The sequence below is a fragment of the Hipposideros armiger genome, unplaced genomic scaffold (genome assembly GCF_001890085.2).
Source record: "Hipposideros armiger isolate ML-2016 unplaced genomic scaffold, ASM189008v1 scaffold_383, whole genome shotgun sequence".
In the NCBI taxonomy this organism is placed as follows: Eukaryota; Metazoa; Chordata; class Mammalia; order Chiroptera; family Hipposideridae; genus Hipposideros; species Hipposideros armiger.
In genome coordinates, this window is record NW_017731733.1 from 676,706 (window position 1) to 692,641 (window position 15,936).

Below are 15,936 nucleotides of genomic sequence, written 5' to 3' on the forward strand. Positions count from 1 at the left end.
TCTCCATCCACTTCTCCCATCCATTCAGTTCCTTAGAATCCACGTATAAGTGAGATCATATGATATTTGTCTTTCTCTGACTGACTTATTTCACTTAACATATCCCTCTCTTTATTCTCCCTAAGGTTTGTGCGATAGATACTCTTTTTCACAGACCAACTGACCAATAAACGGCAGAATCCTAATTTGCTCCCAGATCTATTCCACAGCCTATGCTCTCCATATATAGAAATAAATTGAAACCCAGGATGGTGATGCGACTTTCATATCATCAAAGCAAGTTCCACAGCACAGTGCTTGGGACAGACAGGTAAGGCTTTAATACTGTCTCTGCTATTTCTAACTGGGTGACCTTGGGCAAAATGATTATCCTTGCTAACCTTCATATTCATTATCTGCAAAAAGCGACAATGCTACCTACCACTTTAACCAATATTAAAGGTTATTAACATTAGATGAGATAATGCTTGTAAAACACTTAATCTAGTAGTTGGCACACAGGTTACAGTCAGCTAATCTCAGCTACTGTTGTTGTCCCCAGTGTCTAGGAGTACGTCTGAGAGTAGGCTGGAGAAGATGGCAAGATCCAAATCAAGGAAGGCCTTATATTTAGTGCCGTGAAAAAATTTGCCCTGAAGACTTCAGGGGAGCCGCTGAACGATATAAACAAGAGAATAATGCAATAAGGTATTCTATAAAAATATCACTCTGGTGGCAAAGTAGTAAATGGATAGACAGAGGTAGAATTGAAGGGCAGGAAGTCTAGTTAAGAAGTGATTAATTAGTCATGGGTTGTGGAGTATGGTGTGGGAGTGGAGTCAAGGGAATTGTAATAGATATGTATGATATTGCGGGGGAAGTGGGGCGGTGGATTGGGGGAAGGGGGTTGTCACCTCGAGGGGTAAAAAAGTGTAACTATTGCACTGTGTTGTACAGCTGAAATGAATTCTAAAAAATGTGTATTTCACAATAAAAAATAATACAACAAAACCAAAAAAAATAAGTGATAATGAATCTAAGATATTTCTTGACCTAAGAAGTGGATACATTTGAGGAGCATAACAAGGTAAACTAAAGGACTTGGAGGACAATGTGAAGGAATGCAGAGAGACAAAAATGGCTCAGGTTTCCAATACTCCTCACCCCCAATTTTTTCCAAATATCTAATATCCAGTGCCTGGTGCTTTCCTATGTACTGGAAATGCAGTGATGACCAACACCAAAAGCATCCCCTGCTGTGGAGCTTAAAATTTAGTATTGCTAATAAAATAATAATGTAATCAAATATAAGATGACAACTATGACAATGGCATTGAAGGAGAGGTGCATGGTACAATGAGAGTGAAAACAGACAACTATTCTACCCAGTCAGGCAGATCAAGGCATGTTTCTTTGAGATTGTGACATAGACACATCTGCAGGAGTCAGAGAATAGAACATTCCAGGCAGAAGGAACAGCATGAACAAAGCTTTTGTGGCAGGAGGGAGGTTGCAAATACGAAGGACCGGAAGGAGGACCATAGTGAGAGCAGGTGGGGTGAGGGTAGCATGATGAAAGTTAAAGGTCCATTGGTAGGTAATGGAGCCCCTTATCCTTAAATCAACAGGAAGCCAAAGAGGGATTTTGAGCAAGAGATGGCAATGGGGGCTATACAACTGCATTTGTATTTTGATATGTTCACTCTCACTACACGGAGGAGAATAAACAGATTGCAAAGAGACTCAGAGTGACTACTAGTAGAACAGTTAGAAGGCTATTGCAGTGATCCAGGTAGAAGATGGTGGTGATAGTAAAGGAGCAAAGTCAACAGGTTAAAGAGATCTTCAGGAGGTAACATCAGTAGGACTTGGAGATGGATTAGACATGAAGGGGGAAGAAATCTAGAAAACTAAATTTCTAGTTGGGCAATTGACTGGACGATAATAGCATTTACTCACATATGGAACGATACAAGAGGATCAGGTCTAGCCAGGTTAATTTATGACCTTAATTTTGGATATGTTAAATGTGAGGCGCCTTTACAATATCCTTAAAAGAAACGCTGTGTAGAATACGTGGGTCTGGAGTCCAGAAGAGTGGTCTGGAATGGAGGTACACTCTTATGAGTCATCTGTATGATGCACTAGCCTGGAGAGAACAATGGAATAGCAGGAGGCTAAGACCAAGCCTTAAGGAGCAATAATGCTTAAAAGCAGCAGGAGAAAGAAGAGCCTGCACAGTTAACACTGGAGGCCAGAGAGATGGAGAGAAAACCAGGAATGTGCAATGCTTTATAAGCAAGTAGAACATGGTTCCAGAGCTCCACAAGCAACACCAAATAAAGGACAGGTTTAGGGAAAAATAAGGCTTTAGATTTTAATATTGAGTTTCAAGTGCCAGAGAGATATCCAAGTGGGGATTTCTGCCTGGTTGGTGTATATTTGGGTCCACAGCTCAGAAAAAATAAAATCTGAGCTGGCAGCAGAATTGAATGTAATCAGCATTTAGTTGTGCATGAAGTTGTGAGAGCATATCACTCAGCAAGGGTATGGAGAGTGAGTAGAGGAAAACTGAAGGTTGGGGCTGTGAAGACACCAAGATATAAGTATGACAGATCAAGTGGGTCCTCCAAAGGAACTTGAAACAGAATGGCTGGACAAGTGAGAAGAAAACCAGGAGATAGGGATTGGTGGAGAGAAAGAAAAATCATGAAATATGGGATGACAGAAATCAATGAGTGAAAGAGAGCTTCATGGAGGCAGGACATGACAAAAATCAGGGAGCAAAAAGCAGGACATAGATTTTTGAGAAACAAAATGTACGGGAATAAAGAATGAGAGAGAACAAAGACAGTTCTCTCCTGAAGCTCGGCTACAAGGAGGAGGAAGTGGGCTCATCAAACAAGAAATCAAGAGAAGATTACGGCGTCAATGTTGCATTCTTGTGACATATGACAAGGAGTGAAAAGTGCCCACTGGATTTTTTTTTTTAAGTTTGTAATTGGCGGAGAGCATATTCATAGCTGTGGTGGAGAGCAGGCTGAAAGGCTGAGTGTCAGTAACCAATTTTTGATAAATTTGGAAACGTAGCCAGGGGTTCCATGGATGAAGACAGCAAGTTGAAATAACAGATAGTATGAGCCTCACGGAGGTGTGAGTTTTTCCATGGACCTTGTGAAAGAGTAAGTCTCAAAGCACCACTGAGGAGAAAGGAGCATTCTGACCGCCATTTCCATCCTCAGAATCCTTAGGATGTGGTCATGATGCCCATTCTTCATAGACGAGGCAGAACTCTGTACAGATCCCTGTTCATCTACCATAGAAATGGCAAACTGGAAAGAACAGGGAGAGGTACGAGCATTAAGAGATTGAGTCAAAAAGATAAAACAGAGTAGTTTGGATGAAAGAGCATGAAGGAATGGAGGCATCTTTACATTCTGGGCTACTGGGGAGGATGGCTAGAATAGGGTACTATGGTGCAAAGCCTTCCCAGGAACTGGAGACAGTGGTTTCTTCCAGGAGATAAGAAGCCTAACAAAGTGTTAGGACTCAACAAGAGCTCAGTTCTTTTTGACTGAATAGATGGATAAAGTAGGTCTACACATGATATCAAATTACTTATTTTATTCTGTTCTAGGAATGTTTAATCTCACAAACATTTGGAAGCCAGTTATGTGCAGTATGTGTTGGATAATCAGAAATCTGTTATGAATATACACACATCTTCTGCTTTTTAGGTGCTGGGTTTTCATTTCCATCTAATCCGCATCAAAAGACAGTAACAGATAAGATGACTAAAATCCCAGGGGCCAATTTGAACCAATCTCGTATTATATAGATGTTGCAACAAAGAAATTATATGTAGGCACACCTTCTTGTGTAAGCAGAAAACCAAATTTTCCAAAGGAACCCCATTTTCTTGAAACAAAAATTATGGCCAAATTTTGAAATTCATGAAATTAGTTACTAAAGTGATGTTTGCAAAGTCCTTAGTAAATAGCTTTCCACTTGTTCTGCCAATAACGAGAAAAAAGTAAACACATGCAGAGCAAACTGGAGGATGTTTGCTGGCCGGTCAACCGTAGCATGACTACGCAGATACCTTTGAGCATCTAGAAGCCAGAATTGAGGCCAAAAATTAAATTCATCAATATATGTTGCCATAGTCTGAATGTTTGTGTCCCCCCCAAGTCCATATGTTGAATTCCTAACCCCTAATGTGGGGCCTAATGTGGAGGTGGGGCCTTTGGGAGGTGGTTAGGTCATGAGGGCAGAGCCCTCAAAAATGGGATTAGTTGGGCCGGCCGAGTGGCTCAGTTGGTTAAGAGCTCGCTCAAGAGTATGAGCTCTGAGCAATAGCGGTTCGTTTCCCGGCCTGAGCTGAGCAGCCGCTGAGCTGCCAACAGGTGGCAGGATGGCTCCAGCTAAAAAAAAAAAAAAGAAAAAATGTATTGCCCTCTACAGCTAAGATGCTGAACAATAGCTCAACCTGGAGCTGGGCTGCCGTGAGTCGCCGGCGACAGCATAGGCTGCAGCCCCTGCTGCAATGGGTTTCCTTGGGCTACCGTGTGTAGCCAGCAGCCAGTGTGAGCGGCCATCCAGAAGCCAGCTAATGATCTGCCTCACCCTGGAAAAGTGCATTGATGGTGCCAAGTTGGGCCAGTGAAGCAACGTCCTCCACAACTAGACTGAAGAACAAAAAAGGACAGCAACTTGTCTGTTCCCCTTCCCCCAATTCCCCAGCGCTGTTCCCATATCCCAATGCCCCAATTAAAAAAAAATGGGATTAGTGTCCTTATAATAGGGACCCCAGAGGGTTCCCTGCCCCTTCTATCATGGCATCTATGAGCCAAGAAGAGGTTCTCACCAGACACCAAATCTGCCCCACCACTTTGATCTTGGACTTCCCCCCATCCAAAACTGTGAGAAATAAATTTCTGTTGTTTATAAGACACACAGTTTTTTATGGCATTTTTGTTATAGCAGCTTGAATAGATTGACATATGAATGAATATTTCAAGAGAAAAAACGTGTTTCCCACACTCGTCAAAATGTGCTGGTAGCTCCTCCATTAATTCTTTCAGAAATGTGGTTTTACAAAACTTTCGTATATTCAGAGAAATTTATCTTCTTAAACTTCCCAGGGCAAAGCGGAAAGCAAAAAGGTAATTGGAAGGCCAGCTTTTGCTGGGATAGTAATGAAAGCAACAGGAGATGAGGGGTCATTTCCTAACAGCTGTGAGAGAAAAAAAAACTTGCAGGGACCCCTGAAAATATGCAGCATGCATCAAAAGCTGCAAAAGAGATATTATCTGTGCTCTCAAGAATGATGCTTTTTGCAAGCTGCTTCTTCCATGAAATAATCAATAAATGCATCTCTCTCAAACTGGTTCTGCCTTCTTCCTTGGCTAGAAGGCAAGGCATAGACTCAGCACCTTCATCACTATGGGTTAGTCCCTGGAGTGATCCAAAGCTGTCAGTCACACTTAATGTCATGCTCAGGAGGCCTCGTTGAGAAGAGAGCTGCCCTGTCACCTGGCCTGTCACCCACTTACCCACCCATCCAACTTCCGGCTCAAGCTCATAAGAATTAAGCACTACATTTCCCTTCTTAGACTCAAAATATTCAATTACATCACTTAATATCCCATAACTAACAACCACAAACGCTGACCTCTCTTAGAAGTCCTTGAATGTCTTAGGGATAAATCACGGATGAAAAAATAAGACTCCAAGACTGTATCTTAGTGGCAGAGCCCGTTAGCAATTTTACCTTTCTTACCTGGCTTCCAGAAGTGTCAAAGTACTGCCTGGTGAAGGCCAAGATATCTTCTGTCTCGTTCTGGGAGAGGAAATAAGAGTCTTCCTCCTGCCTGAGGCTGAGGAGGCTGTGTAGGTAGAATTTATATTCCTGATTACTCATATTGAGCTTTGAAGAACAGATCTCCTCCTGATGAATAATGTAATAGAGCAGTAGAAGAGAAACCCTTTGGACCACTTCCTCTCTGAGCTGATCTTGGAAATTTCCTCCAGCTATTAGCAAGAGGGCATCTGGTTCAAAGCACTGGGCAAAAAAAGAAAAAGCACAAAGACAGAAACAAGGCTTAGCAAACAGTCCTAGAACTCAAATGACTACAAAGTCTCCACTGCTTCTAACTGTTATCAATAGCAGGGGAAGGTCGGTAGGCTTAATAGCCAGATTCGTATAAGAGAGTCAGGGCTGGACTCTTATGTAACAGTGATGCCCTCCCAGGGAGTCCTTATTCCGTAAGAGTGTTCCCTCCAGCCCCAACTACAGTGCGACAAGCTGTCCATTTGCTACCTTGAGTAAAACCAGGTGACTCTTTGGCTTTGAAAGCAATGCCCCACTGCATTTAGAATGCATTCCAAGCTCCTTACAGTTTTCTCTTTGGCCTGGCTCCTGTCTACCCTCTCTCCCCGACCTTATCTTAGCTTCTCTCCACCCCTCTCACCAAACTTCTGCCCCTGTGATTTTTCTGTCAGTTCCACCAAGCCCTTCCCCACCATCTTTCAAGTCTTCTTGTTCCCCTCACTTCTCTGATCTCAGCTTCAAGTGCCACCCCTCATGGATGCCTCTTGAAAACCCTGTCAAAGTTGAAAGCCCCCAGCCCCGTCACATGTTCTCCAGCACAGCACTGTTCAATAGAAATACAACGCGAGCCATGCATGCAAGCCACATGTGTCACTTTTCTAGTAGCCACATTTTTAAAAGTAAAAAGGAACTGAAGTTAACTTTAACAACATATTGTATTGAAAGTTCTATATGCAAGATATGTTCATTTCAACATGGAATTAAAATTTGTCAAAAGACAAATGCCTTATGATATGTGGAATCTAAAAAAATAAAACAAATGAAGACACAAAACAAAAACAGGAACAGACCCATAGATATAGAGAATATGCTGATGGTTGTCAAAGGGGAGGGTGGGAGAGGGAGGAAAAACTCTCAAAATTCAACAGTAATAAAACAAACAACTCAATTAAGAAATGGACCAAAAGTGCCAGCCAAGTGGCTCAGTTGGTTAGGAGTTTGCTTAAGCACTCAAGCTCTGAGCAACAGGGTCGCTGGTTCGATTCCCACATGGGCCAGTGAGCTGCACCAGAGCTGAGCTGCCAACAGGTGTCAGGATGGTTCAGCTGGTGAGATCATGTGCTCCTAACAACAAGACTGCCTGTTTAATGCTGGGCTATGCCCGCCTGCAACGAAGACTGAACTCAGCATCTTGAGCTGAGCTGCCACCCGGATGGCTCAGTGGATAGATGGTGCGCTCTTAACAACAAGGCTGCCGGTCCGACGAAAGAAAGAAAAGAAAAGAAGGGAAGAGAAGGCAAGGGAAGGCAAGGCAAGGCAAGGCAAAGGAAGGGAAGGGAAGGGAAGGGAAGGGAAGGGAAGGGAAGGGAAGGGAAGGGAAGAGAAGAGAAAAGAAACCAAGAAAGAAAGAAAGAAACCAAAGACTTGACTGCACACTTCACTAAAGAGATTAGATTGTGGCAAATAAGCACATGAAAAGATATTCAACAGCATTATACATTAGGGAAATGCAAAATAAAGTCACGATGAGAACCACACATACCTATTAGAATGGCGGAAGGAAGGAAGGAAGGAAGGGAGGAAGGAAAGAAGGAAGGAAAAAACTCTGACAATACCAAGTGTTGGCAAGATCCAGAGATACTGCAACATTTATCCATTGCTAGCAGCAATGCAAAGTGGTACAGACACCCTGGAAAAGTTGGGCACTTTATATCTTATATTTAAACACAACTAATTATGAATGACCCATTTGACATTCTTTCTGTCCTGCTGTCTTTGGAACCTGGTGCGTATCCTACACCGATCAGCATATCTCAATTCAGACACACCACCTACCAAGTACCCAATAGCCACATGCAGCTAGTGGCAGCTCCTCTGGCACACATCATTTTTTGTTTTCTTTAGAGAACAAGCATTCTAAAATTACCCTGCCTACCTGTGACTTTTCTCTCTCCCCTTGAGGACAGCTGGTCCAGTAAGGCCTGGTGTCATCTGCTCTGTGCACAGTTCCCCTTGGCACCTAATACACCTGGCACTAATGAGGGGTGAAAATGGAATGCATGAACATCTGCCTTTCTTTATCCTACCTAAAAGAATTGCTAAAAACATCTCCATGATGCTTTATTTCTTTCACAAGGCACAGACTGACACCTGGCTCCTTCAATCTGGGAAGTTTACGTGACAGAAGGAGGTGTTTGGGATAATGTGGTAGGACAGACAGTGAGAAAAAGACACAGGGGCTGTAGAGGGGACACTTTCCCAGCAAGACAGGAAACAATTGAGGAGCTCCAGAGAATTCCCCCAGGATCCCAGAAGCAACGCATTACAGGGCACCAGCCTTAGAATGAAGGCATCTAGGGAAATGAGTCCTGAGTCCCAGAAGGATTTGTCCCACTGTGGGACAATTTATTACAATATCTTTTTTTTAATTGAGATGTAATTGACATATAACATCAATTAGCTTCAGGTATACAACATCAAGATTCAACAGGTATATACATTGCAAAATGATCTCCGCAAAACATCTCGTTAATGTCTGTCACCACATATGGTTTAGAAAATTGTTTTTCTTGTGATGAGAACTTTTAAGATCTACTCCCTTAGCCACTTTTCAAATATACAGTACAGTATTGTTAACTATAGTCACCATGCTGTGCATTAGATTCTCAGGACTTATTTATTATTGGACGCTTGTATGTTTTTACTCCCTTTGCCTATTTGCCCACCCCCTCACCATAATTATAGTATTTAATCCCTCAATCTATTCTCTGAGGTCGAAGTTTCAGGTGGTTCTAATTCCATGCCTGCCGTACATCCCACTGGGTAACATCTGACACACGCTGTCTGAGTCAGGAAGAAAAATGTCAGCCAACGCTGAAGCAAAGCATTAAATCACATTCTTCACAAGCCACACAGACTCCAATCTCTCTCCAAATCAACTGCGAGGGGACGAGAACTAGCAGAGGGACAGGCTTCCCAACAAGACCGGCCCTTAAGATATGTATTAAGCTCCACCAGTGAGACCACAGCAGCCCTCTTCTGTTCCCTAATTAGCCCACAAGAAAAGTCCATGGGTTGGGAGCTGTTGGTAGGACTGATACGAAGACCCAAGGGGGTGAGTCGGTTGAAACAAGTGTAATAAAGCCATTCCTTGTACCAAATGACCTCCTGAAACCAGGCTATTGGTGGTATTAGCTACCATTTTTTGGACACCATGTTTCCAAAACAGTGCTAAGCACCTTATGTATCCAGGTATTCCTTGCTATATAAATCTAATTGGTTCTGGAAAAGGTGTCGGATCACAAATTCTTCAATGGTGGGAACCTTACTGCATTATTTTAAAATATATATATATATATATATCCCCAGCCTATATAATAATCTGCCAAATATTTCTGCATAATATAAAGCATGTAGAATACCAATTACCCAATTATTTAATGCACAATGAGTTAACAGTTACATGTATAGTATGCAAGGATATTGAACAGAGTCAAGTGTAAATTGTGTTTTCTTTCTGAGGGAGGTAAACCCAGAATATATGTGGAAACTAAAAGAGGGCAAATAATGTACCCGAAGCCACACAGCTAGTAGTGGTTGCCCAACCTTAATTCCTGCTCTGCCACTGATGGACTTTATTCTCTTATTCCTTTGTTTGGTGCCATGGAGAAGACAAGCTGTGGACCCACCAATGTACTTGCTCTGCAGCCCCTCACCCAATCCTTTTCTCTTCCTTCTGTTTGGTAGGAAGGCAGTTGGCCAATGAGGAGGTGAGGGGATTGGTAAGGCTCAAATATCAGTCGATGAGAACATGGTGCAACCAGAGGGTGGAAGAAGTTCATGTTCATAGACTTTCAAGGGCTACTCAGGGTGTTTGATGGGGCGGGTAGATAGGAAGAAGAGCATCAAGGACACAAGGAACAGGACCTTCATGAGGACACCAGACCACGCACGTGTGTCCGAGGCTCGGTTGACAGCACACAGCGGCACAGCGGTGATGTGGCTACCCTTTGTCCCATCTGAGGTGCCTGAGACCCCTGCCCACTCATGGCTCTGCCTCAATGCTCTTGCTAGGTCTCTTTCTCGGGTTGGAATAGGAGGGGTGCAGCATGAGGCAGCAGAACATAGGGTAACATCTGGAACACTGCAGGTGTTCATGCCAGGCTTGGTTGTAAAAAGCACACAACTTGGAAAGTAAATTGGTTCCTGACTTTGAAAAGTTTTAAATAGTTGGGGAAGCAGTTCGTTTTGACAGACTAGAGATCTTGGTCATCTTGAATGACCCGATGTTGCCTACCCCTCGCTTTAATTTTTTTGAGCCCTGCTGAAAGAAAACTTAACTGTCAATCAAATGACTATGGGCTGAAAACTGTGTGCTCTTTTATGGTATCTGAATCTTACACAAGTTCCCTTAATACAGAATGTGGTGGCTTGACGAAAGAATGCTGCAGGGAAGAGCCCGCCTAAGAAAATGTGAGTTCTCTGAGCATGGACGTGACAAAAAGCATTATGGGGGGCATTCAAGGGGGGGCTGGAATTTTCAGTTCATCACCACTAGTTTTAGCTGTTAAAGTTTTTGCAGTGACTCAGTTGAGTTTGGGAGAAGACGTTTAGTAAAATTTTACAAACACTGGCACCCCCATAGCATCAAGACCTGTCCAAAATTCTGTCTCTAATGAAGTGATTCTTTGTTCAAAAAGAATGGGCTCATTCAGGAATAATCCACTGATTTTTCCCTTTAATCTTGTGAGGCGGAAGCATAAGGTTTAAGGGGAAAAAAAGAAACACGGATTCTGGGAATTAGTTTTAAAGACTTCATCAACTTTGGGGAAAGACTGGTGAAAACTCAGGGAGCTCTCCTTATTAAGATAAATGGACTACCCGGATATTTGGTAGAAATTTTCTGTGGCATCCTGTAGCCCGATCAGATTGCCTCCCCCAGCTGCTTGATTTAGCTCTGTTTATTGTTTGTCTGCCAGGTGAGGGCCTCAGTGACAAAGAGTGATATGAAATCTTTCTTCTTCTAACGTGAATAAGACAGTTGTCAGAAATGCAGGATAAACATTAGGGGTTTTAGACCAAAAGATGTTTAGAATTTGATTTGGGGTTATGAGGAAATCCACTGACCTCTTTTAAGTTCTTAGATTTTTATAAGGTGTGGAGTCTTTTCTTGTTTGTTTGTTTGTTTGTTTGTTTGTTTGTTTGTTTGGGGGGAGCGCTAACAATTCACTGTGAAATACAAGAGGGAAATTGTTTCTTTTTATTCCCCCCAAACAAAGATCTGGAAGGATGTCAGCTGATGGCAGGCACTAGCTTTTTGTGGGTCTGTACCAGATTTAGTGGCATTTCTGAAAAACAGAAAAGTTTTAACTGAGAAGAGTTAAGATAAACTTGTTAGTTAAACAGTTTAAGAAAAACCTTGATGCTTTTCACACTTTATCCCATGACAGTTGTTATGACAAATGGGGGAGAGGGGTGTGAATATAATGCAGGACCTTAAATAAGTAGTGGTTCTTTTCCCTGAATGTGTCTGAGAATTGTCTAGAGATCCTGGTTAAAAGCCCCAAGGTCCTGGGACAGTTGAGGGGGGCTAGGGGTTGGGCAGGAAGGGGGTGCCGAGGAATGTCTGTTTCCTCATAGCACTGTAGGTGCTTCACAAACGCTGCTCCAGTGTCCCTGGAAAAGGAGGGATTGGACATTTCCACGAGGCACAGGAATTGTAAGGGACAGAAACAGCTGAGCGCCTGCAGTCAAGCTTATTTGTACAAGGCCATGTGTCCTCACAGTCCGCTCCCTGAGGAAAGGACTCACCACCTGGGTCTTATAGCTGAGGAAGCTGAGGTGTAGCGTGCCCTCACAGCTCGAAGGTGCCAGGACAAGGATTTGGGCCCATCACTGGCTAACTCCAGACACCAGGTTCTATTCCCTTTGCCATGCCCAGAACCCATGTAGGGTCATGGTTCTCATTACTGAAGTAGAATTTATTCTTTTGTGGTTACTTAATCCCTCATTAAATTCATTAAAACTTCATTCTGACCCTTCTCATGGAGAAAAGCAGCAGCCAGGATCAGGCAAGAGTATCCATTTTCAAAGGCTGCAGCTTGAATGGATTCATTTCTAAATGCACAGTGCTCTCACATCCTTCAGATTGATTTTAAAAACAAATTCAGTTGGTACCTAGACATAATATAAAATTGGGGACTTGCTTCTCAACACACAAATTCAAGATCCCTACTTTCCACATTTTTCAGACATGGGGGGATATGAACTCACCCTTTAACCGCCTTTTACCACAGAATTTCTAATGTGAATGTTGCCTCTCAGTGGACAAAGTCTCTAAAAAGACAAAAAAGATTCAACAACAACCTGAAGCCCTGTGGTTGGCTCCCGAAGGTGGGTGTTTGTGAAATCCACAGGATACTGTTTTCCCCTGGCGCTTTAGGAATGACATGGGGAGATTTTGTGGCTCCTTGCTTATGAGTGATTTGGGTGAATTGTTGCCTTCTGAACAGGTGAATCTGAGATTTTCCTTTTTTGACCTCGGTCTGTTGCTCATAGAAAGAGAAATAGCTGCAGCAAAAGGGTGAAACAATTAAAGACAGTGTTTTACTTCCTACGAATGGAGCTACTTCAAATGGAAGTTAACTTGGCCAAACTCCCAATAATGTCCCAGAACCCAAAAAGTTCAAAACAACTCCTCCCCCTGCAAACGGAGGACAAGTTAACATGTTTACAATCCTCCTACCTAAACTAATATTCCATCAGCTTCAATAAGGCACTTCATGTCATTAGAGGAGAACATTTCCCTGAAGCGAATTCTCAGAGGACATTAATAAGATATGACTCCTAGTTATTTCCAGTGGGAAGTCTTATGTTGCTATATATATAAATTAATGTCATCACAGATGAGTTGCCTATTGGAACACATGTTTTCTCTGGGAACCCTTGGGAACTGTACTAATTATTGAATAATTTATTGTTTGCACAGAAAATTTTTCTCTATGAGTAAGACCCTTCTGTCATGAAAAAAAAAAAAACCCACACACAAAAAAACAATTGGCCAGAACTGTTTCCGCTAGAACTAAGCAAGACAGAAAATCTGCCAACATTTATTTGGGGGGGAGGGGGCAGTTATTTGCTTCTCTTATTAATTTTTTGGCATCTTTATTTACTTGTGGGTTTATTCTGAAAAATCTCATTGGTCAGGAGAGGGATGGTGAAGTGTGTTTTTAGTTTTTTTGTTTTGTTTTAAGACATCAGTTCTTCTCAATTGTACTGTTCTAGCAATCCCCCCACCATGCCACCCATCCATCCTAATGGGGACATTACAATTTTACATTAAAAACTGGTTTAACATCAATGCTGATTTTACATTAAAGTAGCCTGCAGAGATTTTTTAAAAATTCCATCCCAGGCATGTTCAATCTCAATCTCTGGACGAGGAAGCCCCCATCTGAGTATTTTGTGAAACCTGCCCTGGTGAAGCTAATGTGTAGCTAGGATTTGAGTTGGGTCTCATTTCGGCTCCTCCTGGGACACTTCCATTCCCCAGCTCAGATTCCTCATTTTTAAGAAGATGATTATCCAATTCATTAACTACTACCCACTGTGCAGAATATTAGAAAACACCAACTGATATCTAAGGAGAAAGCACTTAAAAACCCAACCTTAGACAAATATCAGATAGCTGTTATTATTCCCAGAAAACAAATAGCATCTATCTAAACCAGTCATGTGCACATCCACTGCAAGCTCCCAAAAAGGATTCATAAATCAGAAAGAAGAGAGAACTAAGTTCACACTCACAAATCAATGCCTCTCAACCTGCAGAAGGGTTGTAGGGAGGCTTACATGAACACTACCACTTTCATAAAACAAAGTCTCCCCATCTTTAAATGCTATATGCAGGATACCGAATGGCCTATCGTTTCCTAAGTATGGGAGTTATTATACCACAATGCACTGCACACTGGAGTACTGGAAGGTTCGTCTTTTATTTCACTTTACCGAAGTAAATGGCTAGAGATTCCATCGCTCTCTTTTGAACGCGCCCTGGTACCTGAATCCCGTTCTATGGCACTAACCAAATTGCAGTCTCCTTGCATCCCGTTCATCCTCCGTGGACAGCCAGTTTTCTCCAACAAGGTTTTGAGGAGGCTTCTTGAGTGGTTCAGGGGTGGGCGGTCATCAGCAGAGAGAGCTCGGAGTACTTCTGTCAGTTGGCCAGGAATCCAGGTGCCGCCGCTATCCTGGGTAGAGGGTTTTGCTGTCTCAGTCGTGGGAACGAGGCTGAGTAGAAGGAACAGTGGCACCCAGAATACTGACAGCTTTGTCCAGAAGCACATTTCCACTCTTCCTTTACCTCCAGTCGGTCTTTGATGGAGATGGGTGGGTTGGTGTTTGCAGTGTGAACTTGGAACTAGAGGAATTTCTGCAGTAAAAGGGGAAAACAAAGGCTTTAATTATTGTGCCTGCTACATGTTTGAAAGGGTTCATTAATTGGGTGGCTAAGCTGATTTGCAATGACAAGCTGTTTCTGAACAACAGGGGGTCTGTAGGTCATTTATAACTCCAACCAGCAGGACACTATCATGGCGGCAGACTTTCAAACTGTAGAACAGCCAAGGAGTTTGTTACGTTGCCTCTCAACTCAACCTAGAGTCAAAAATTAGGAAGAATAAGTTTTCCTGTTTATTCTGCAGGTGGTACAAGTCATGGGACCAGGGACAGGAAAACATCCCTATTTTATCTCATTGTTAAGTAGATCTCCCGTTGGTTTGTGGTCCTCATCCCTGAGGTAAGTAAATAAAAGTAAAAGAGCACATAAATTTTAATAAGTTAAAATAGAATGTTGAGTTAGAAGGTTTTAGACAAAGCAGGGTACCAGAAGAAAATAGTAACATCCAGAAAACACTGGTCATTTTCTCGATTTTAGTTTATTAAAAGTACAAATTATCTTTTAAAAAATGAGAATTTCAAGACCTCATGAGCCATGATAAATCCACATACTCAGTTGTCCCTAAAGGGATGAAGTGATGGCTTTAGAACAAATCAGCTTCCTGGCCAAAAAATTAATCTCTTCAACCAACTGCTTAAGAAACACAAAATGTTAACAGCATCCCATGTCAGATCTTGGCCCAGAGATGAACTAATAATGACTGTGGGTAGCGACAAAAATACTGGGATTAGTTTTATGGTTAAAAGAAAAAAAAGAAGTTTAAGATTCTTAGGTTAGAATTTAAAAAAATGACGGAGGTTGATACAAACAATTCTAAACCCAGTGCTTACCTTCAGAAGACAGATAAGTGATTATTTATCTGGAGCTCTGTCTGCAGCTTTTTAAATCTTGGGGAGTACTGTGTGGTTACAAAGTCCTCTGTTTTTAAAATTCCTTGACCGTGCGCTGGGAGCTGGAGAGGATTATTTCAGCCCAGCAAGTTTTCAGTTGCTATGGAGAGAGCTGCTCTGGAGGTAACAATGAAGGTGGATAAAAGTGAGAACTTTCTGTCTGGCAGGTTTTCAGGAAAATCAGATAAATGTGGCTAATGAGCCCAACTTTTTCTATCATTATTTACCATTTTTCTTTTAGATTCATCTACAGTCACTTGCCTTGTAAGGAACAGATCGAGGTCAAATGATTTCACCTCGCAAAATGGAAAGATTTTAGTGTTAGAGCATGATTCTTTTTTCTTTGTAGGTTTAGGAAATAACCTTCTCCCCGCCCCCCCTTAGGTTTAGGAAATAGTTCAAAATGATTAAAGAATAGGGAGTTATCAAAAGTTGAGTTAGGAGAGGTAGGGACAAGGGATCTTGTGTGCCATACATAAAAGTTTGGACCACCTTATGTGCAGAGCAGAGCTTTCGAAGAATTTTAAACATGGTACCATGCCTATATTTGTGTTTTA

At 42.2% G+C, this 15,936-nt stretch overlaps 1 protein-coding gene across 12 annotated transcripts in view; it reads right to left on the reverse strand.

Moving 5' to 3' along the window:
* Positions 1-15,401, reverse strand: part of SLC39A12 (solute carrier family 39 member 12) — a 72,388-nt gene extending 56,987 nt beyond the window's left edge. For 8 of the 12 annotated variants that reach the window (XM_019662949.1, XM_019662947.1, XM_019662948.1 and 5 more), the window contains exons 1-3: positions 15,320-15,401; positions 14,116-14,462; positions 5,762-6,043 (exon numbers count right to left, since the gene is read on the reverse strand). In XM_019662949.1, the coding sequence (XP_019518494.1) occupies positions 5,762-6,043; positions 14,116-14,376 (543 nt within the window). In that variant the 5' untranslated portion in view covers positions 14,377-14,462; positions 15,320-15,401. Of the gene's footprint in view, positions 1-5,761; positions 6,044-7,967; positions 8,067-12,397; positions 12,602-14,115; positions 14,463-15,319 lie in introns of those variants that run through there. The other 4 variants (XM_019662952.1, XM_019662953.1, XM_019662954.1 and 1 more) reach the window with 4 other exon arrangements.
* Between the last annotated feature and the right edge of the window lie 535 nt (positions 15,402-15,936).